At 41.2% G+C, this 24,619-nt stretch overlaps 1 protein-coding gene across 1 annotated transcript in view; it reads left to right on the top strand.

The window, feature by feature from the left end:
• LOC109323076 (von Willebrand factor D and EGF domain-containing protein-like) overlaps positions 1-24,619 on the top strand; it is a 333,209-nt gene that overhangs the window by 217,851 nt on the left and 90,739 nt on the right. The window contains exons 17-21 of the mRNA XM_019554480.1: positions 2,290-2,540; positions 3,757-3,976; positions 10,487-10,624; positions 13,194-13,346; positions 14,656-14,820. Coding sequence (XP_019410025.1) covers positions 2,290-2,540; positions 3,757-3,976; positions 10,487-10,624; positions 13,194-13,346; positions 14,656-14,820 — 927 coding nt within the window. The remainder of the gene's footprint in view (positions 1-2,289; positions 2,541-3,756; positions 3,977-10,486; positions 10,625-13,193; positions 13,347-14,655; positions 14,821-24,619) is intronic.

The raw sequence follows: 24,619 nt of genomic DNA, 5'->3' as shown, positions 1-24,619 counted from the left end.
GGCTGCTCTGACGCACTGTAATTACAGCGCGTCAGAGCAGATTCGATTAATCAAGTCTGCTGGAGTGTGGTAATTACTGTGCTCCAGCAAGCCTCTGTGTCTTGTGTATTAGTGTCTCCAAGCTTCAAAATGGTAGCGGGGTGCTTTAACTAAAGTTCATTTGAGGAGCTTTGTATAAAGCACCCCCGCTGCCATGTTAAAATATGGGAACGTTGATACACAGGATGCTCTGGGCACTTTAATTAGAGCACATGTAAAAATGCCCAGACTCATTTGGTTTGGAGATCTTTTGTGTATGTCAATATATATTTTTCTTACATTGAGCATGCACATAAAGAACCCCTTATCATAATTAGATTGCGTAATTTTAGATTATCTTTGATCCAGGAAACAAAGGGACAGTACTAAAGTTCTGAAATATATTTACTAATTTTGTTGCACCTTATCTGTATAGCTGTAACTAAAGAGAATTTGTTTTAATTTGATTCTTTCTAGCTCTTCATAAGGTAGACCCAATTCCACAGATTTTCATAGATTTCATAAACATTAGGGCTAGAAGGGACCTCGAAGATCATCAAGTCCAGCCCTCTGCCTCAGGGGCAAGAAGTGAGCTAGGGTCAAAGGACCCCAGCAAGATAAGCATCCAAGCATTTCTTGAATGAGTCCAGAGTATGTGCCTGCACCACATCTGGAGGGAGTGTATTCCAGGTCCTGGAGGCTTGGACAGTAAAGAAATGCTTTCTCATGTCCAGCCTAAATCGGTCTTGTAGGAGTTTATGAATTCTTTTTCCTTGAGGCGCTCTGGTGAACAGATGTTCTCCCAGATCCTGATGAACACCCCTTGTGCACTTATAGGCAGCCACCAGGTCACCCCTGAGCCTGCGCTTTTTCAGACTGAAGAGTCCCATGGCTCTCAGCCTCTTTTCATAAGACCTGTTCTCTTTCCTCTGACCGTGCGCGTGGCTGTCCTCTGGACTCTCTCAAGCGTCTCTACATCTTTCTTGAATTGCGGAGCCTAGAATTGGATGCTGTCCCTCAGGACGTTGCCCTCAGCCAGCTTATCCAGAAGGGTCTCCTCGATAATTTTTTCGAGAATCTTACCAGCTTGAGGTCAAGCTGATTGGCCTGTAATTCCTGGCATCTACTTTCCGCCCTTTCTTCAAGAAGAGTACCACATTGGCCTTCTTCCAGTCTTCAGGTACTTCACCTGAGCGCCACAAATTTTCAAATATTTTTGCCGATGGTTGGGCTATGACAAAGCCAGCTCCTTGAGTACCCTAGGGTGTAATCTGTCAGGATCAGCTGACTTGAAGGTGTCCAGCTTCTCAAGGTGATCTTTACTAGATCAGCACCAATGCTGGGTATAAATACGCCCTCATCCTGTCCATCCTGCATCTTGCTAGGCAGGGTGGTCCCACTGGACAGACGAAAGACCGACGCAAAGTACCCATTAAGCAGGTTGGCCTTTTTCTGGGCATCAGCCAGATAATATTCACGCTTTCCTCCAAGAGGCTTTGCACTTGCTAACCACAACATGAGGCTTACAAGAATTTTCAGTTTGTTTAAAGAATTTGCATTACTTTAAGTCTCTTGCTGTAAGGGCCTCTCCTGGCCATTTTTTATAAGGAATAAAAAACACGTTTTTTCTGATTTCTGCATTCTACAGGGCTAAGCTTCACAGGAGCATTCACAGAGCTGAAGACTTTTACCAATCCACATACTGGGCATGTACATGTGCATGTGTTGAGTGCCTTAGTGAGACTTCCTGTTTCCAAGACTTCATATTTCTTTTACCAAATAAGCAACATTGTTAGTATTGCAGCAGGACCTGATTGCTCCAACCAGGACCTGTGTCCCACTGTACTAGACACCATCCAAACAAACAGGAAGGGGCAAAGGGTCACATCAGCACTAGATTTATGTGGGCTAATCTATATAGGCATACACAGCAGCTGACAGTTCTGTTCCCCTATTAGACGTATGTGCCACGATTAGGCGTGTACAGTTAACACTTAAGTAAGAAGGGGGAGACTGTAGTGAGCGGATACCTAGCTGGACTCCCCCCATGTGTCTGATGCATCTCAGAACTGCAAAAGGAAGATAAAAAGCTGTGCTTTGTTATTTAGCTGTTAGTGATTGCTAATATGTATGGTGTAGTGCTGCTGCCATCGGTTTTCGCACACTTTATTCACCTCATTTTTATACAGGAAACATTCCAAACCTCCCCTATTAATGCACTGTAGAGGTCTGCACATATGTGATCACTCCTTTATTTTTGCTTTTTTTTAGACAACCTGCCTCCTGTGTTCCAAGCCCCTTCCAGCCAGCTGCTGACATTTATTGGTGAGAATTTTGTTTACCAGTTAATAGCAGCAGATCCTGAGGGGTCAGCTGTGCTATTCATCTTAGAGGCTGGGCCACAGGATGCCACACTCTCTCCTGCTGGCCTCCTCATCTGGAAAGTCGATTCGGAAGCAAAGCAGACGTTTGTGTTCGCTGTGTCAGATGAATGCAATGCACAGAGCAGATACTCTGTTGAGGTAGGAAGGGAACACTTGAAAAAATTGTTTATCATGCCATCGGTTTAGTGCAGTTTTCATTATGGTTAATAATTTGTTGCTGTCTTAAAAACTAAGACTTCAGCTATTTCCGAGTAAGTGCATATTATCCAGTATGGCAATAATGATCAATTAATCAAATAAATATCTCTGAGAACATAGAAACTATATATACAATGAACAGGAGAGAGTACTATTGATTGCTGTTTGAAAGAACACTCTTGTGGAGCCTGTTAATGGTTCATTAATCTGCTTTAAAATTCACAGTCTACATTTGGATCATTGGGGTGGGGTGGGGGGAAGCACATAACATAAAAGACCAGGTTTCAGCTAAAGAGATTATAACTCATTCTCAATGATATTTTAGAGGGTACCTTGCTTTTATGTCATTACTCCACAGCTTTGGCTTCTTGGCAGAGCCTGTGCATTGCTTTGTCTTTATTGTAAGGCATTACATTAATCCTGTGATAGCATAGCTAATAAGGTGGGATACCCAGTCTTAATACCAGAGCAGTTTTATTACTAATGGATCACTTCTAAAGACTGTAATGTATGACTCATATTCACAACCATTTTCCAAAATATTGGTCTATGGAGTTCACAAAGATACTGGAACATCAGCATCACTGTGGTGGGCGCATTAGAAATGCAGAGTTAGATTGTACAGATACGACGTTCTTTCAAATCTTTTCTTGGCGTGTACACAACATACCTAGCATCTTTAGATTTTCTCCCTGCTTGAGACTAAAGGTATCTACAGAGTGCTATAATCAAGTTATCTGCCTCAGGAGGCGCTTGTAAAGGTATTAGTAACAAACACTGTTGGTAGGTAGTCAGATGGGCAGATAGAAAATGTTTTTATTTTTTATTCTTCTTGCAAAGCTAAGGAACAAGGTTTACCCTCAGATATTCAAAAAACAACTGTTATTGTAGACAACAGGCTTTTTTCCCTTTACTTTTTATAGCTGTAGTTAGGATATGCCCCTAAAAACAAAATCTAGCTTTTAGTAGAGTAAAAATGTAGCCTTCAGCATGACATTTTATATCTAGAAAATTAGAAAGACCTTTTTTTGTAACACTGGAAAGTATATTGTTTGCTTTTCAAGTCCACACTTTCTTAAAAGGAACATAAATATACCGTTCAGTTGGGAGAATATTCAAGAAAATGTATTTATGGATCCCCTTTTGCTTTATCCAGGTTTTAGTGAGGCCTTGCAGTTGCATGCATGGTGGAACATGCGTTACCAATATTAACTTCCCTCCAGGACTTGGTGAATACCTCTGTGTATGTCCAAATGGATTTGATGGGGAACTTTGCCAGGAAAATATCAATGACTGCAAATCAAACCCATGTGGAAGTGGCACATGTGTTGACAGTGTGGACAGCTACAGTTGTAAATGCCCAGCTGGTCTGGAAGGTAATACATTGCTACTTCTAATTTCTATAGGTTGAAACAGATGTTGTGCTAAAGGGGTTTAAACAGAGCTCAAAATATCCACAAGCATCTCTCAAGCTGGCTGAAGGTGCTTCCTTCTGTGCTGCCATGACTTAGCTGGGACAGGTGTTATCAATGCTGGGGGAAGGTATATCAACCCAAAAGCTACAGCTCATTAGAATAAATATGGGAGGCATCTGGGGTTAAATTAAAGTAAATCAAGGTGCACTGCCTCTGCTGCAAAGGAGGAACAGAAAGAGGGTAGACGTGGGAATGAGTAGTAACCAGGTGACTTGCTGAGAGAGACAGAAAAGTAGTATGCTGTTCTAACGAGGGTTCATTAGCCATCAAGATTATTAAACTACCTCCCCTCCCAGTTCATAAATAGAGCAGGCAAATGCTTCTCCTTCTGCCCTTTTATATCCTTCCAGGACCTCTGTTAGTGACACCTTGATTAGCTTCCTTCATGTGTTCGCAGATCCGTGCCAAAATCCTCTCCTCTACCCAATACTTGGTCTTTTACTATAAGATCTAGCTTATTGTTTCGAATGACCATCTTTCATGGCACTGAAAACAACAACTATGGATGGTTACTCCTGTCCCAGAACCTGCTAATAACTATAGTCCATGATTGAGGCTAAAGGAAAACAAGAAGGTGAAACCAGCTTTGCACGCACTGGGTCTCTGGGCATCCCCACATTGCACTCTGCAGTAAAGTATTAAGGCATCTGAGTTAAGTCTGATGCTAGAAGCAATCTAAATGAGATGACCCAAAGCTCTGTGCAGTCTAATTTACCCTGCTGCTCCCTATTACTGTTCTCAGCAGGGTAAATTAGCTCCATGTGGCTGTGGCTAGAATGCTTCTGGTACCCTAAATGAGTCTGCCTAGAGCTAACGCATGCATCTCTACATTGCATGGCAGTGTGCCATGAAAACCTAAACCTAGGGATCTGACAGTAGTTCAAGTATTCAAGCCCATTCATTCTTTGTCCTCTCTATTCAGGTTGCTACCATGGGGTCCAATTTATAAACTCTGGAGCAATACATTTTAAGGTCTGTCTACATGACAATGCAGTGCTTTGAGGAGATACTAAAACTAAAACCAAATGAACCAGCCTCAGGAAGTGGAAACAGTACAGCCACGGTAATGTAGCACTCTACTCATGCTAACTATCCAGCAGGGAAGCAGGGCACATTAGCTTTAGGTGAGCATTTCACCAACATGGCTAACTGTTTCCAATACTCAAGGTTGCTCATTATTGCTACTAGTTACTCCTGTGTTTCACAAAGGTTACTAAATAATTTTCAGAGAGTAAAAGCTTTCAGTTGCTATTAAACCAGCCAGATCAAAACAGTTGTCTTGAGGTGCAATGTTATTCCAGATCTCTGTGGAAAGTATCTCTTCAAAGAGCCACAAAGATTGTTCACCTATAAAAGACAAGCTCACTCATGAGACAAGCAATATTGGCTGTTGTCCAGTAAAATATCTAATGCTGTACAGTTAGAAATGTAAAAGTGAGGTCAGAAGGCAACATGAGATCATTATGATTCCCTATCAGAGTCCCTCTCCACATGCAGGTAAAGGCACGATGGGATCTAATGCATGATCCACACAATCGCACCTCCTGCCATGCCACACATGTGTGGCAGGAGGCATGATTGTGGGATTATGCATCAGAATCCACTGTGCTTATTGCTGGTGCAGGGGGAGCCCATGCAAGAGGAGTAAGTTGTTTTGGCTGGGAACCTGCTCAGCTGAGGGACTCCCAGTCACAGCCCCATGCACCCCAGTGACTGGGCGATGCAGCTGACAGACACAGAGCCCCCCCCATAGCTGAGAGATCACAACAAATGCAGTCTTCTAGCCCTGGGAGTACATGGAGGGCTGCCCTGACTAAGAAATCACAGCTACTGTTGTCTGCTTGTCCCAGGGGTGCATGGTGTGCAGCATGCTCAGGGTGGGACAGCACACTTGCACCCTATGGATACCAAGATCTAGAGTCCTGCAGCTGTAGATGCAGGTTTCCAGCATCGCCTCACAGCTCCTGGGAGCCAGCATCCCACAGCTATAGATCCTGGGTCCTAGCAGCTGTGGGGGACTGCCAAAACCTCCTGTCCACAGCAACAGGAGGTTGGGTCCTGGCATCACAGGTTGCTATTAGGATTCTGGCTCATGATGACATCCATGGGCACTGCTGGGACCCAGAGTTCATAGCTGCCAGGCACTGCTGGGACTCAGGGTCCCCTCAGCTGCTAGATTCCCAGACCTGAATGAGTCTGGTATACCCTGTAGCTGGGAACCTGGTCAGTTGGTGGGACCCCCAGCCACAGAGGAAACCCTGCTATATGTGCAAATTGAAGCTGGATAGCAACAAGCTATGAAGTTGGTACAGTTTCAAGGCCTAACTTCAACCTGATTGGACCTTGTTATGGCATGATAGGTACGTTGCACATATAGCTAGTGTCAAGGTAATTGCACAATTATCCAGTCCATTGCACAATGTGTAGAGGGGGCCCATTAGAAGCCTCACTTGAGTTTAAGAGGCAAGAAGTCTCTACTTTAAAATAAAGCCAATGAATAGATTTGACTAAATCCTTAGGAAGACAGAAATCAACCCGTAACAACTCCTAACAACTCTTCCCCCTCATTCTCTCTTTCAGCAATTTATTCACTCCCCTTTTCTGTTTTCTAACAACTAACCCAAATTTGGACACACTGGGCAAATGATATACTAATCCAAATTTCCCTACTTGCAAAACTGGTACAGGAATAAAGCAAGATGTTTCTTGCTTAGACTGGTTAGCTGATATTTTTGAAACTAAGATGCAGTCTCAGATTTTCTTCCCTGGTATTAAAGATCTGAGTAGGAAAGGATACATATATTGATCCTCTCACATGGAATTAGCTTTGTCACCTACCTTCAAAGTAATACATTCAGTGGGAAAGATGACCATCAGACCTCAGCATGAGGTGCTATTAAATACTAAAGAACCACAGCAGATTATTTGAAAAAAAAAGAAGGGTGGACATAAGTAATATACTAACACCATAAAATTAAATATAGGATTACTAAAGTGCATAAGTGAGAATCCCATAATCCAAAACAAGTAAGTCATCATCATGGGGTACTGGATGAATTCCATTGAGTAATTAACTTAATCAGCATTAGGTTGACTATTATTTTAATATCTTTATTTATCATGAAAAAGATGTACCAAAACAGTGATAAAGCAATTTCCAGGTGATACAAAATGAAGGATTTGTGTAATTCATTGGGGGAGAGAGAACAGTCTTAACCAAATTTATTCATAGGGACACATTCATGCAGCTTCTTTTTCATCGTCTGAGATTTCTGAATTGCCCTTTGGAAGTATCTGACCTTCCCCACTGCCTGCATAGTGAGGCAAGGTACCTAAGTCTCTTTCCTTGAATCATCTGCTGGAGCTGGACAATTTATTATGCCTAAATCGGAGGTGTCTGAAGTGTCTTTCTGGATCTTGTTTTAGATAACTAACAATTCTTGTCCATCTCTTATCTTCTCTGGGCCCACTTCTGGTGATATGTGACTGGCATTAATGAGGAGTAATTCTATTTAAGGCAGTGGACCTGATTCCTTACTTAGTTGTACCCATCTTCATATAGAAAATCAGGCCCATCCATGTCAAATAGTAGATCAGAATCAAGGCCTATTATTCCAATGGAACAGTGTAGTATCAACATCAGTTTATTGTTCATAAATCCACAAGAAGTATTTTCAATATAATTCAGCATAGCTTTCACTTTTTGTTGTTGTTGCAAAAACAGTAAAGGGAATAATATCTGATGCTTGATAACAACACGGTTGATAGTAACAGGTTGCTATAACATGACTCTGAAGCCGTGAGTATATTATACTAAATGATGAAGGAAACTTTGGGTTTTCTTTAACCATTAATTTCTGGTCTATTTAGATAAAATATGCATTGTTTTTTCTCTGTACTTTCCAGACACAAAGTACTAAATGCAAGAAACAATAACATAAAGAAATGAGTGAGTGAAACAGGAATGCATCTCCATGTTTTAATAGCAGGTGAAAAATTATGAGCAAGTGGAGCTGAAAGCCAGCTGGGAGGTAGATTATTTTACTTCAGGGCAGGTTCTGTGACAACAATAAAAGCTCATCCTTGATGTTGTGTTTATGTCTCAATTCCCCAGAAAGCCATCAATAATCTAATGAGAAGGCAATGCTATGCTGCTCAAGTGACAACACCATTTCAGCATCAAATCTTTACAAATGATAGTGAGCAGGTAGTAGAAACAAAACGTTAACTCTTTTGAGAGTTTCTCAAATGCCATCTCTAGAGAAGAAACTTTCCAAACACGGAATGCATTGCTAAGTAGCAGCAGTCCAGATGAATCATAAGTGTGCATCCCTATGAGCCTGAGTGAAGAAGAGAATAGGGAAGTAAGAGGAAGTAACAATGGGAATAGGAACTGGGCAGAAGCTATTGCAAAGTATGAGGAAAAGGTGCGACGAGCTAATAATAATTCTTTGAATTTCTATAGTGCCTGCTACTGAGAATCGTAATACCCTTTGCAAACATTAATTCATTTGCCTTCCATACCAATAAGAAAGTACTCTATTATCTTTGCTCTATGGATGGCAAAACTAATATCAATATCAAATAACCAGGTATAAAGCCTAGGTAATCCATCCTTAAGAACAGTATCATAACTGTTCTTAATCATAAAACCATTCTTAACCTTCACTGTGGATTCAATTATAAATGTAAAATTAGAAAAGCAATTTTTAAATTAAGGAGTTATAATTTCATTCTATGGTTCAAGTAATGGAAAAACCTAAGTTGCTCTCATTGTATAAAATATCCCAAGAATCCCTCAATGAGATTACAGTTTATAACTGTATATTATTTATTCCACAGTAGGTTTAAAAGCACAGTTACAAAATCCATTTCTGCTTTCCTAGCTGCGTTACTCTTCTGCAAGTACAAAGAACAGATATTCCCCTCTAAAAGGTCTGTGAAAATGTTTCTGTCCAGAGACGGGGAGCAGAGTTTGCACATCTATAATAGGACTTTCAGTCTCCAGACCTGAAAATCTCAGGAGATCCAGCTAAGACTGGATTAAAGTGTATGAGGGTGTTTCAGAAAGTAGCAGCAATTTTAAAACGAGATCATTTTGTGTGCAATGATCCACATTTGCCAGACCATGTCACTTCTTTACATAGTGCATTTGGCAATGCTGCCGTTAGCATTACTCACTGCTGTGTAGTGTCCCACTCATTGCACATAAAAATGTTTTATTTCAAAAATGCCATTTCTTTATGAAACACCCTTGTGCTATTGTTATTGTTATTTATATCACTGCAATGCCATGAGGCACCAGTCAAGACTGAAGCTGCATTGTGTACCACACCAGCTGAGGGACCAAACAGGACACAGTCAGTCTCACACAGCTCTCAGTCCTACCATTTCGACTACTTTTCCCTTTTCCCTAAGCCCATTTTAATACTATAGGTCTTCAAGATACTCCTTGTAAACGTCATCTACATTATTCATCCTGAGATTTTCAGATACTATTTTTAAATCAAATTATTTTACCAGTGATATTAATCTGTGTGTGTTGATATATATCGACATATGTGTGTTGATTGATATTAATATTTTCATTTCACTTGTTTGTTTGCTTTTTGCAGCTTTCTTGGCATGAATGATGTCCCCAGACTTTTCAGTACTTTGCTTAGACATGGTCAATTTAACCTTACAGCACGCAACTCTGCATTTAGGTTCATGCACTAGCCCAGTGATTTAAATCTGGGGTTGCAAATATTTACAGGAATACTTGAGGTTTTTTAAGTCTTACTATTGGATATGTAATAAAAGAGGAAATTCTGCGGGTCTTAGGTACTATTGTAGCTTTCTTAGAGCATCTACACTCTGGCCTAAACTTGCTCTAAGAGTGTTCCCGTAAATCGTACTATAGTAGACAAGGCTGACAAATTCAAAAACCCATTATTTTGTAAGTTTTGCCTGTAACCAAACCCTATCAGGTCGACAAGCAATGAGCTGTTAATAATATATGGCTCAAATAGAAAAGAACAGTGCAATACATCAGTACATGGCTCTCAACCTTCTAAAGCCTAATCGGTGAGACTAGCTTCTTAAAATATATGACAAATATCTCAAACAAACAACACCGAAAAAAGCAGCAGAAGCAAAGACTTGAAACAAAAGGAATTTATTTCTTTAACCTGTCTAAAGATTTTTTTTACAAGAAGCAGGCTCAAATTCAATAGTTCTGGTGCTAATAATAAGCGGTGAGATAACAGCAGGTTTAAATGAGACAGTGGGGAATTTGGCACTAAAATGAGTGACGTACCCTGTAATGAGTTTACAGTTGAGAGGTAAGCCTCAGTCTACTTGAACATTTTAGCTGAGGAATAAACAGGGACTGTTTCCTTCTTATTAACCTGCTCTTTGTTTTTGCCACAGGGCTTACTTGTCAGGAAGACAAGAATGAATGTGAAGAGAACCTTTGTTTTCCTGGAGTGTCTTGCATAAACACTTTTGGGTCTTATATGTGTGGAATTTGCCCCATTGGGATGGAAGGGGATGGTCGGTCTTGCAGATGTAAGTTTTTCGTTGGTTTTCACAGAGACAGAAACATTAGGGCTCCATTCTACTTCTGTTAAAGTTACTGGAAGTCTTGCCCCTCACTTTAATGGAGGTAAGATTGAGCTCCTGATAACATAATACATTAGCAGGGAGCTATCATATTATATGAGCGTTTATATATTGGTCACTTAACTATATTTTTGTGGTCTTCATTTTACTTACCAGCTGCATAACTCTCTATAGCCTTTTCCCATGCCATTATCATCTACATACCCCACTTCCATGTGGCCTGGTGTCTAGATCCACTATGTCCTTCTCTACCCTCTTCCACAAAAACATCCTCCATTAAAGCCCAGCCTGGATCACTGCAGAAACCCTTTCATAGTGCACATCAGCTGTGAAGGCATCTACATAAGATTGCTTTGCTTCTGCCTCCATGCCATTGGGCAGCATGGTGCCTAGCTAGGGGGAAACACACTGAGGCTAGTTTTTTTAATGCTGATTAGGGAGGGAGCAGAAAGCAGAGAGATCAGAAGGGGGCACTGGGCAGGGAACAGAAAGCAGACCAGCAGATCAGGCAGGGAACGGGGGTCACTGTGACACTCAGGGAGGCTACGGGGCTTACCACGTGGTAAGCGCCGTACCCTCCCTGAGTGCCACAGTGACCCTCACAGTTTTAAGGTCATTTTGAGCATCTCCAGCAGTACACAGAGAACCGGAGAATCTGGCTTCTTTTCTCTCTGTGCTTGCTGCCTTACTGATGCTATTCATTAAAAAGAATATTTTGAGTAGGGGAAAAAATCATTACCATGTACTTATTAGTGCTACCAAATAAATTCAATCTGTGCAAAATAGGCTTGCAAAAAGTTTACTTTTCCTTACAAAAGAAAGCTGCTGGGTTTTTGTGTGTGTGCATGCATGCACGTATGTGCATGAAAAATTGACTTATAATTGATGAATCTTGGGATCAATACACTCTATATTGTCAAACTTATTGGCTCTCCCTAGATTTGTAACGTTCTCAGATACAAATGTTTTCTTTACTATATTACTTGATCAATTCAAGTCATTGCAGAGCTGCCACTATGTCTGCTATCCTTTAGCACATTTCTGGAGCTAATTTGATTAACTGTAGAGGAAGAGATTCAATTAAATAAACAAAATTATCCCCTGGGAGAAGGGGGGTGGGGGCACGTTCATTTGAATTGCCATTCATTTCTTTCTATCATGGGACAATTTTAGAGGAACGTAAGAAGTATCGCTTTCCTCTAATGCTGAAACTAGGCTTATTGGAATAAGAATATTAGTATTCTCTCTGGTCTCCGCTCAGAACTCACTCAATGCTACTCCTTCTTCCTGTCTTCCTTGTACAGGTTTTACATATGCACACATTTACATTTCCTTGATTGAAACTGGACAATAGTTATTTGCTTTGGAACAGATTTTCAAATGAAATTTGTGTTTCCTAACCACTTCAGGGAATTTCCATAACTTAAGCAGAAAATAAGTATTTTTAAAAGTCTCTAATGGTCAGCTTTGCATACAAGCACTGTCATTCCACATTCTCGCGCACCTATGGTAGAAATGTCATTTGGCAACCTACAGGCTCGCTCATTTTCATATAGAGCTTTGAACAAAAGAGGCCCCATCCCAGCCTTCCATGTTTCATGTTAATCTGAATAGCCAAATTCTAATGCACTGAGTCCTGTGAACCCCTTCGCAGCCACATATCCTCACAGAAGACCACCATCCATATTAGTAGGGACCTACCTAAATCACGGAGGAAGTTTGTGGTACAGCAGCACCTTTAACCTTGCTTTTTTCGCTGCACGCTCCCTGTCCCCACCACCACTGAGCAGCCAATGGGCAAAAACCACAGCATCAACTGGCCAATCAGTGGCAGAGGGGGGAGGGGTGACATGACAAAAAGAGAAAGATTAAAGGTGCCTCTCTGCCACAAACTTCTGCTGGAATTTAGGTGAGTCCCTACATATTTAGGTGTGACTCTCTTTTAAGCAGAAAGAGTAGTTAGCTATGTTAGTCTGAAGTCAGTCAGAAGGCAGGGTAGAGATGCACCTTTAGGTTAACTGAAGATAGAGAAAGCACAGGTTTTTGTGAATCCAAGTTCAGTTTAGTTTGGACTTACAACATTGCTTTACCTTTTTTTTGTGGAAGGTTTTAGGAATTTTACTAGCTGGTGCTAGAATTTGTTTCATGGTCAGCTTCCGGGATAAGCTGATGAGGAATTCTTTGATTTGCCTTTACTGTTGTCAGAGCCAACCTGAGCAGGCTGCAGGGCCCAGGGCAAATCAGTTCATGCAGGGACCTGCCCCCACTCTGATCCCACGTGCCCAGGAGCCAGAGAAGCTGCCGCCACCTTTGGCAGCAGCAGTGTTGGCGGCAGGGCAGGGCAGGGCAGGGCATAGCAAGTGGCTGGATGCAAAGTAAGTGGCGGTGGCACAGAGTCCCCCAAAGCATTGGCCCTGGGGCGGTCACCCCAATTCACTCCCCTCCACCCCCAGGATGGCCCGGACTGTTGTTTACCCTCAATCATACCCGATGACTTCCTGCTTTCCTCTTGCAGCTGAGGCCACTGCTGACATTACAGAAGCTTTCATCACTGAGAATAATAAAGCTTCAGGTGGACTGAACAAGACAGAGGAGGAAAGACCAACACAACCCATAGAGACAAAGAAGATTCCTGCAATTAAGAACATTAAGATTAGCGGCATGCAAGGTAAATATATAATGTTTGTGGTCATGGCATGTTATTCTTTTTCCAATGTTGTAGGTTCTGTTTGAGGACCTTATATATTTTGACAATGTTAATAATAAACATACAAACTGTTTAAATGACATTATAACAGGATGAAGGCAAAAAGAAAACACAGAAAATGAAGAGGTGTCTATTATGACTAGTAAACATGATAATGATAAGGCAACCACTAGTGGAGATAATAAAAATGAATGATGTTCAGCTCTGAGATCTCTTTTTGTGTTTATCTGTGAAGGCATGTTTTGGTTGTTTTACTGACATTAAAGGAAAAGGGAAATGTCTAGTAAGAAGTAACCCTTACGTGTGGCTAGCCAGCAATCTCTTCCTTCATTCCTTGTCCTGTCCAGCTAAAAGAGAATTTTAATGGACTCAAAATTTAAAATATTAAGAATCTAGTGTGAATACCACACCACCACCTGTACTCAAGGCCTAAATATATATTTCTTCCACAACTTGAGTGTCTACAGCAAGCAAAATAGTACTAGAAGCACCAATGAATGAAATATTCCAGGCTTTTTAAATGCAAAACCCTGCACTCTCTTACTGACACAACAATGCAAACTGGTATGGATCCCACCTTTCTAGAGCTTGTAGTGCATTCAAGAAATATAAGCATAAGGCCTATAATTGGCTACTATACTGCAAATATTTGAGTCAGATCCATACCACACTGAAGATAATTTTTAAAAGAACCCCAGCCACCACTAAGTTTTACACATCATTTGTTCTCTATCCAGGGGCCATTTGATGCACTTCACATGCAGTAACTTTGTGTGAAAAAATGCTATCTAGTCACATTGTCCTGTTCGGCAAAATTAAGCTAAAGTAGTTAAAGTAGCCAAGATCAAAAACACTGATATTCCTCAAACTAAGATATGGGTAAGGCAAGGTTTGGTGATATGACTGTAATTATAAAAATAAGGGACATCTGAATAATGCATTTTCTCACAAAGTTAATTCTTTACTTGTGCTGAAAATTGCCATTTCTATCTATCCATAATAAATGCCAAGCAACTTTGAGTAATAAACTTTAAAACACATAATTAGAAGACTAATAAATCTTGCTTTAATGAGAAACAGCTGTTCTGATATACTGTGCCTTCAGGATATTCTTATGTTTGGCATAAGATTTGGGGAACATTCTAGTTAATTATATTTTAAAAGAAGAAATTAATGAAAAGCCTTGGGCTGGGCTTATATAGTCACTGTTTTACTTTAAATATTGATTTGCTTTAAAAAATAATAAGAAAGGTTATTGGGTTTTTTTTAGGTCACACAGCATCTCTGCCACCTATTACTACGTGTACTAATAGGCCATGTTTCCCTGGAGTCATATGTATTGATCGTAAACCTCCTTATATTGGGTATATTTGTGGCCGGTGCCCAACAGGCTTTTTCGGAAATGGCAGAATCTGTACAAAAGCCCAACAACCAGGTACTCGCTCTTTAACCTTCTGAGATTTTAAAATGCTTTTGTAGATAAAGGTTATAAGAAAATGTGAACTGTTTTAGTTAGAAGTGCACCGATACTTCGGTCTGATATCAGATTGGCACTGATATAAAGACAATTGGCTGTATCAGAAATCGGCCTGATGTGGCTGATAAATGGCCTGTGCATGTGTGGAACTGCAGTGCAGCATGTAGGCAGCAAGGAGCACAGCCCAGCAGCTTGGAGAGCTGTGTGCAGCTGGTGAGTCTGTTGTGGTGGATGGGGGAGGGAAGGCGGGGGGGCAGATCAAGGTCCCTGCGGTGAGGGAGGGAGCGGGGCTGGGGCAGGCACTGCCCAGCTTGGGTGGATTAGCGTGCAGGACAGAGCCACAGCTCATCCGGGGGGTCAGAGGGAGCAGGTCCCACTGCTTCACACACCCTGGGAAGGCATGGGGGGGGCTGTGCCCCTGGATCTGCATAGGGCAGGGCCAGCTGCTGCTACAGGCTGGGGCTGTGCCGAGCTCTTCACAGTGAGCTGATGGGGCCTGGGCCGGGCTGCACTCAGGTTGGGTGGCTACAGTGTTGGGAAGGAGGATTAGGGGAGCTATGGCAAATTTTGGGGTGGCTGCAGCCCTCCACCCCCACCCCATAGCCTCCTCCCAGTGCTGCCGCTGCCTGCCCCAAGCACAGCCTGGCCCACGCACCTGCCACAAAGAGCCTGACATAGCCCTGGCTCCAGCCTGCAGCAGCATCTCCCCTGCCCTGCACAGATCCAGGGACAAGTGCCCCCCCCATGCCCTCCTGGGGTGCGCACAGCAGCACAAACCACCCCTGCCCCCACACTCCCCAGATGAGCTGTGGCTTTGTCCCATGCCCCACCTCAGCCCAGCTGTGTAGTGCCTGCCCCAGTGCCACTCCCTCCCTCACAGTGGGAGCCTTGATCTGCCCTTTCCTCCCCACTCTGCTCCCACCACAACAGACTTACCAGCTGCACACAGCTCTCCATACTGTATTGGAAATCGGATAGGTATCAGCCAATATGCCACTGTAAAAATCAGCTCTTGGTATTGGCCCCAAAAATCTATAGCAGTGCACCTCTAGTTTTAGTATCACACTATGACATACTGTATACTGTTACATATAGTGCTCAATCACAGGTCTGAATATAGATGGAGTCTAAAAAAAGCCCAGATCAGGAATACTCAACTCTCTCCAAGTCATGATCTTGTCTGAGGTAAAATAACCCAGATTCACTAAGCCATCTGACCAAGGAAAAGTTCTATGGACCAGGACTTCATGGATGCCATGAAATCACCCCATCTTCATTTAAATTAAATTGACCCAACTGTGTCTGTATAGTTCTCAAAAGATTAAGGAGTTAAGTTTCTGGAACAATTAAGCTTATTTATTCAGAGAGCAGTGCCCTGCCTACAGGTCTTCTGTTCCCTCCCACAATCCCCGAGACAACGTAATGATTGATATGTAACTTAAAGTATCCACACATCTCCCAGCTTTACATGTAACACATCCCCATATAATACTAACACTGGCAGTTTAGTTCAACCCATAGTTAAAGCATATTTTAACAGGCCTTGATTAGTCTGTGTTGGCTTTTTAACTCTAAGTGATCTTCTCAGTTTCTCTGCATTCTCAGTCCTTATTGGTTCACTTCTTATGGGTTTCCTTGTTCAGATGTCTATTTCTGTGTCATTTCCAATCTTCTCTGTCATTTCTTTTTGCTTTCGTGTTAGCTCCATTTCCTTTGGTGAATCTTGTGATGCTGCTTCTTTTCTCCCCTTCATGAGCTGCAAGTGTTGTCTGTTTCTTCTTAGCACCTGTCCTTCCAGTGTGACTACTTTATAGGATGTGGGAGATACTTGATGGGAAACTAGTGCTTTTTGTTTCCACATTCATCCATCTGAAATAAGCACCATACCTTTGTTGTGCAGTTGTGGTAACCCCTTGGAACCCTGTCATAGTACCATTTTTTTGAGTTTGTTGAATTCAAATGGTTTCATGCCTTGCTTTTCATTCTGATGAGCCTCATCCACAAGATTTGGCAGCCTGGTTTTGAGTTTAGTATTAAGCAGCATTTCTGCTGGGGATAATCCATGTGTCATGGGTGTTGCTCTGTAATTTAAGAGTGACAGGTAAACATTGGTGTGTGAATCTGTAGCTTTTTTCAACAATTTATTCACTATTAGTACTCCGTTTTCCACCAGACCATGGATTGTATGTATTTAGGACTTGAAGCGTTGTGATGTAATCCATATTTGTTTGCAAACTTTTTAAACTCAGGACAGTTGAATTGAGGTCTGTTGTCTGTTCTCACAATTTGTGGTATCCCATGTCTAGCAAAAATCGATTTGATGTAAGTTATAACCTGGTTTGCTGTTGTGCTTTCAAGCAATGCAATTTCAGGATAGTGAGACTAATAATCCAGCACATACGTATTTTTTCCTTTGTATATGAATAAGTCAATGCACACTTGATGCCACAGAGTTAGAGGCTCCTCCATGACCATCGGGGGCTCTTTTTTTGCACTGATCTGTACTTTAGGCACATTGTACAAGCCCTTACAGCATCGTCTAATATAGAGCACCCCTTGCTCTCCTTTTTGCATTTTTCAGTGCCTAGATGTCGCGTATTCTGTTTAACATGTCTGTCTTTAGCATTATTGGAACAACAAATTGTGAGTCTTTGAACAAAATGCCATTCAATAGTGACAGCTCTTCCTTGAACTGAGAGTAGAGGATAAGTAATGTGTTTTCCAGGCCAACCAACACAAATAGCTGTTATCACTTTTTGCAATGTAGTGGCCTGAGCAGTAGTTTCTACAATTAGTACCCACATTTTATCTGTGACAGGAATCACTCTTTTAATTGGATTAGCATGTACTATGTCTGAGTCTGGAATTCTGTCATTTTCCATGGTGTCATATGGTCTAGACAATGTATCTGCCATAAGTAGATGTTTTCCTGGTGTGTACTGTATGTCTAGAACATACATTTGCAGTCAAAGAAAAGTATCTGTAATTTGGGTGGCATATCGGATAATCCTTTCCTTGCTATAGTTACCAAAGGTGTATGATTACTTTCAGCTATTACAGGCTTCCCTTGGATGAATATATGAACTTTCTTACAGCCATATACCAAAGCTAAACTTTCCTTCTCAATTTGTGCATATAGACACTCTGATCTCTAGCTATCCCCATGTTTTTGAAGCAAAGCTGCTCCAATGCTTTCTTTAGAAGCATCTTCTGACAATGTAATGCGTCTTTTAGGGTCACAGTATTTTAGTACCAGAGCTTTCATTATTTTTTCCCACAAGTTTTTGAATTCAGCTTCATGTTCATGTTCCCATATCCACAGCATTCTTTTGTAGGAGTGATCTAAGGTGTTTGGTCTGCTCTGCTAAATTTGGTAGATATTTCCATACAAAACTGATCATTTCCAGTAATCTTTGCACTCCTCCTTTATCCATAGGGGTGGCATGTTTATAATGGCTTTAATCTTTGCAGGATCAATTTGCAACCCTTTCTCAGAGATCTTTTCTCCCAGATATGTTATTTCTTTGACCCTGAATTTGCATTTTTGTTTGTTCAGTTTCAAACCTACTCTGCAAGCACTTTCTAGTGTTTTTCTTAGCCTCAAGTCATGTTCTTCCACAGTATTTCCCCCAGCTAATAAATTGTCACTATAAACCATAGTTCCATCAAGACCTTCAAAAATTTGTTGTGCCTTTCTGTGAAATACTTCAGATGCAGAACATAGTCCAAAAAGGGAGCCTATAAAAGTAATACCTTCCTAAGGGCATATCGAAGGTAAATAATCTAGTGCTATTATTTTCTAAGGGAACTTGCCAAAACCCAGAAGAGGCATCCAAAGTTGAGAAATATTTAGCTTTTGGCATGTTTGCAAAACCCCTTCCCTTGTGCAAATGGGAAAATGTTCCCTTTTGATGTACCTGTTCATTTGCTTAGGATCCAGACACAATCTCAAGAAGCCATCTTTTTTTCTGTTATGATCAGTGAGTGAACCCAAGCAGTTAGGTGCTCTACTGTTTCTATTATATCCATGTTAACTAAACTAGCTAATTCTTTTTTCAGTTTCTCCCTTAGTACAAGGAGAGCATTTCTTGAAGCATGTCTGGTGGCAGTATTTGGTTCTTTTAATTCTATCTTGTACTCAGTTGGCAGTTTCCCTATGCCTTGAAACACATCATAACATTCTCCTTCTATATTCTTGCTTTCTAGTCCCTCAGTGGTATCCATTCTCTTAATTAAACCTAAAGTTTTATACATTTGCAACCCAGTAATTGGCAAGAGCTTTCCTGGGACTGTGACAAACTGAATTTTTAATATATTACCTTTGTGTCTGACATGCAATGAACAAACACTGTTGGTTACAATCATGTTCCCATTATATGCTCTAAGTCTTACTTTCTTATCCTTATAGTACACAGGTTTAGTTCTTATTTTTTTTTAATAATATAATCTGGTATTACATTGCCCTGTGCACATATGTCTAATTTAAAAGTTACCATTAGTCCATTGGTGTCCAGGGCGATTGTCCAATCCTCAGAAGAATGAACTTCTTGCATTGTGCCAATGAGGAATTCTTCCTTCTCCTCATTGTATAGAGAATGCACCTGGTGTTTCTTGCGTAGTGCATCCTGCTCCTTTCTGCAACGTCTTGCAAAGTGATCGAATCTTTTGCATTTGTTGCAGTGCTTACCAAATGCAGGGCATTGCCTGGGTTTGTGGTAACCCCCACAGCATCTGCAGCTAACCATTGTTTCTTCAAGCAATTCTCTCTGGCCTCTGCTTACCTGCTTCATAGTGATGTCCTCCTTTCTGTATTGTTTGTGTATTGCCTTAGGTTTTTGCAGTCTTGTAATCCTGTCTAGTTCAGCTTGTTCTATTTTTTCCTCCAACTTCTGCAGCCTGGCATTAATTATCTCAGCTGCTTAGCACATTCTAACTGCCTTTTCCAAATTAAGCTCAGGATCCTCTAGCTGTCTTTTTCTGAGGCTTGTATCCCTTACGCCCAATTTGGTATATTATTTGGTCTCTGATCATGGACTCTTTTAGGTCTCCAAATTTGCATGTGTGGCTCAGCAATCTGAGGTCTTTGACAAACTCTATTGTCTGACATTTTGTCTGCTGCTTCATGTGGAAATTATACTGTTCAAAGGTTTGAGTTTGTTTGGTTATACAATATTCCTCAAATGTTTTAATTACTGTGCCACTGCTTTTCTGTTCTGCGTCTGATAGTTGTAGGCCACTATAAAGAGACAGATCTCCTGGACCTGCTGTATTTTAAAAAAAAATGCTATCTAGAGTGAATGTTCCTTCTCTGTAGCTCCACTGGCCATCACATATATAGTGAAGCTCTGCTTAAATTTCTTCCAGTTTTCTGCTGCATTGATGGACAGGTTTAACTCCCCTGGAATTCTGGGATTCTCATTTGTTTTGTCTTTCTTCACAGCCCACTCCTGGTACCATTTGTAGTTGTCAAAATATTACAAAGTTAAGCTTATAAAAAAATAAAGCTTGTTTATTTAGAGAGCAATATCCTGCCTACAGTTCTGCTGTTCCCTCCTGCAATCCCGGGACCAATCTAACAACTTATATCTAAAACTATTACAGGTATCTACACAATGTCCATCATACAGGGGAGCAGAGAGCTTAAATCACCCAAAAACTGATGTGCACTAAGTCAGTTCACCTGCAGAGGTGTGCTGATTTTAACTAAGATCAGGTTAACCGGATATAAGAAATGGTTAGGCCAATCTTGCAAATGCTTGTATGCATTCCTTGCAGCACTGCACCAGGGCAGGGAAAGCCGAATCACTTGCCTCATTCTCAAGGTTGTGCTATTACATGTCTCTGACCCTGACTATTTGTAGCCCCTGAACACTCCTTCCCCAAGTGGACACCCCCCTGTAAACCTGCCAGCCCCCTCCAATCCCACCAGCCTCCTTGATTCACTAAACCCCCCTGAAGACCCGCTAGCCCCACCCCTGATCCTGCCTACCCATTTCTTCACTGCAAAGTAGTTGAAGTGGGTTCCCCAAGTGGCTCCCAAGAGCAACCAATTGCTGTACATGCTATGTTCATGAAGCTTAAAATTACATGAATGTAGACTGAGTGCAAGATACAGCTGTATGCACCCTTACTGTACTATGTTAATTCACATAATCAAAAAGGAAGCAAATTTTCCAGTTAGTATAGTTGTTACCCGGCCTTTGAACAGCAAATTCATTTTACCCAGGCGCTCTGAATATATGGATCACAAGAACAAAACCAAATATTTTTTCTCTTCTTTCTAGCGACAAGTATGTAGTCATGACAGTGTTACCTAATTTATCATAATCACAAAGTCAGATATTGATTGTTCTATGACTCGATGAGGCTGTAAAAACATTTGAGCAAAAAAAAAAAATCATTGTACATTCTGTTATTACCCAGAGCTGCACCTTGCTGCTAATTAAATGTTAGGATATATGGTACATGCCCTGAAGGTTGTTCACATGTCATGTCATAGGGCAGGTGCTCTACAACCTCAGATACTGGTAGGGTAAATCAGATACACTTACATTGTACTTACAGAACTGTTAATGGAAGAACTTGTATATTTTCTAAAAATATAAACTTATCGAGGAGGTGCAGTTTGTGATGATTCATGCTTGCCATTCATAGCTCCAAGCAAGATTTACCATATTTCCCCAATATCTAGATCTAAAACTAATATATACTTCTTTCAAAAGCAATCTGTATGGCAGAGATTGCACACTCAAGGAGAAAAAAGAAAAACCCAAAGATGAACTTTAGGATTCAGTTGTAAATAGAACAGCTTAAGTATTTTGGAGATCATAGAAGACTGAATTTGTGGATATATCAGAACCTTACACTGACCCATTCTATATATAACATGAGAATTTTTACTGTTATTCTTAGCCTCCTGATATAGAAGCAAAGGCCAGGTCCTCATGCCTTTCAGCTTCACCAACTATAATATCTTTGAAAACACTGACATAAGTTTCAGGGCTTTTCTGTTATAAGCATAGATGTTTTAGGCACCTAAATCAAAGTGACCTGCACGTTCTTTGAGCCCATTGACTTTAGTAAGTGCTAAGAGTTGTCAATTTTCTGTTTATAAATTCCAGGTGTTCCACAGAGATATGCATATGTCTTTTATTTCTCCTATGTGTTGGTTAATGGGTAACGGTAGTGATTTCTTCATTGCATACTACATGCACCAACACAGCATTCCTCTGGGTCTTTCTTGTATCATTGATCTAGATTCCATTGTCAACCCAGAACTCTAAAAACGTGCATTTCAAGGTATTAAAGCAGTTTGCTTTAATAATTATAAACAAAGGAAAATGCTGCTGCAGCATTGCATCTTAACATATAGTTAAAATGCTCTATTTAACTTTTTCATAAATTTTCTATTGGTTTAAGAGGAAATTTTGTATAAGACTGACAATTAAAATGAGCTTTCAATCACAATCCTGTATATTTATGGATTATGATTATTGTGAAATCCCATTGTTTGAATAACAGCTTCCCTACCTTGCAACTGGTGCTATCATTCATTAAAGACATAAAATCCTCTCTAAGATTTTGCTTGAGAAGGCGCTCAGATTACATCCAGTTGTTTCCAACTCCTGAATTTTTAAACCTAAAGCTATTTTCCTAATTTCCATTTTCTTCTCTTTTTTTTTTTTTTTTTGGACAATTTTGACTTGTATCCAGCTGTCATGATTTAAGGGATAAGAATATTTTGATACAGAAATCGCAAAAATGCCCAACTTTACCAAACTGCTTTTGTAGATTATCTGAGGAGAAAATACCAATAGAAACTACCAATAGAAAACTGTTTCCTAAATCAGTTTCTGATGAGAAAACAAACATTCATGTCCTTCTACTGTGATCTAGGAATACCAGAGTGCTATTTACTGAGCACTGATAGGTGATAAGGGAAAATCTATTGATGTGCTTGAGTTACTGTTAACTGGACAATGCCAAAGATTAGTTTCTGAGCTGGGTTTATCTACTCAGTCAAGAAAACAGGGCTTGATTCTGCTCATGCTTGTTTATGCATTCGTTCGCATTTCAGTTTACAGGGACTTTACATCTACTACAGTTAGGAGGCCTGTGCAAATAGGGAAGTATTTGATTTGGAGGCTGATTCAGAGGACAGTGAATCAATTCAGGGGTTCAAATCACTGTCCCAAATTGATTCGGCCAAATCAGCTTTGGAAGATTTGCTGCTGATTTGGAGAGATTTGCAGAGCTGGTCATAGACTATAACAAGGAAACAGTGAAATACCTATAATTTTGTCATTCTGTGGCTGATTCAGATAAAAAATACAGGGATGGTATCCCCTTCTGAGGGCATGAAGCCTACCACATTTTAAGGAAACAGGTGCAGGAGTTTCTGGGACACTGTACCTCAGGCTGCTGACAGGCAAAACTCATGACATGGGTGACACTGTGTTTGTGTTAAGGCATGCCCTCACTGGTGCTGGAGCCAGTACATGACATGTTAGCATGCCCCAGTTAGGTATCCTCCTCCTCTACAGCCTCAGTCTGGTCCACCACTTTAAATAACAACAGGTATTAAACTGCACTCCAGCACAGTAGCATTAGCATCTCAGGCAGCCAAACTCTCACAGAGCCTTTCTGTCCTCTCCTGCAGGAGCTTCTTCTCCAGCAGGTGCCAGAGAGCTCTCCCTGCCAGCCCCAGTCCTGGGGCTTAGATGTGCCCAGGGCCCTGCGTATTTCCGGTCAGGTGCTAGGGGTGTTGGTCTAAGGACATGACTGGCAGACAAGGTTATTTGGGTCAAACTGGTATCTTTTAGCAGACCAACTGAATAGTTAGAGGAAAATATATTTTAGCAAGCTTTCAGGTTGAAAAAACCTTTGTCAGGCTAAGGAAGCGTGCTGTTTCTGGATGGAAGGAATAATAAAGAAGCCAGAGGCTGGCATGCAATACAGGCAAGAAAGCCAGTCAGTGAAAGTGAAAATGGAGGCATCGGGGAGGTGACAGACAGACAAGCTGGGGTAGGGGAGAAAGGGGGTATAGCAGGTGAAAGTGGAGAGCTATTTGGGGAGTCAGATGTCCAGCAGGTTGTAGTGTGTCATAAATCCAATGTCTATATTGAGTCCATGGGTTTCTGTACCGAGGAGGTTGATGAAGTGAAGTTCATAAGCCTGGCTGTGAAAAGTGGTATGTAAATTCAAACAAGCACCGAATCTTGCTAACCTCATCACCAGAAGCCAACTTCCTACAGCTCAAAACAAAACCTGCAAACATATCGCCAGTACCCCCACAAGCTGTGCACCAGAATCTATCAAAGACAAGAATACCTAACTACCTGTTGGGGCACATTTCTGATAAAGTAACCACTCTGTCTCCAGTCTTTCAGGCCTGATCCAGAAAGGAAATTTACAAACCACTTTTCACAGCCAGGCCTATGAACTTCACTTCATCAGCCTCCTAGGTACAGAAACTCATGGACTCTGTATAGGCATTGGATTTATGACACACTACACCCTGCCAGACATCTGACTCCCCAGGCAGCTCTCCACTTTTACCTGCTACATCCCCCTCCCCCCCTACCCCAGCCCGTTTTTCACCCCCTGACACCTCCATTTCCACTTTCACTGACTGGATTTCTTGCCTACATTGCATGCCAGGCCCTGACTTTTCAGCCCAAAAGCTGGCGTCCCAGGCAGCTAAGCTGAGCTCACCTGGAGCCTCACAACTTCACTGCAACCAGCAAGTCTCAGGTCT

Source organism: Crocodylus porosus, unplaced genomic scaffold (assembly GCF_001723895.1).
Source record: "Crocodylus porosus isolate Cpor-Errol unplaced genomic scaffold, CroPor_comp1, whole genome shotgun sequence".
NCBI classification, from domain to species: Eukaryota; Metazoa; Chordata; order Crocodylia; family Crocodylidae; genus Crocodylus; species Crocodylus porosus.
Note: the sequence above shows the minus strand (reverse complement) of the source record. Positions and strands in the feature narration are given on the sequence as shown.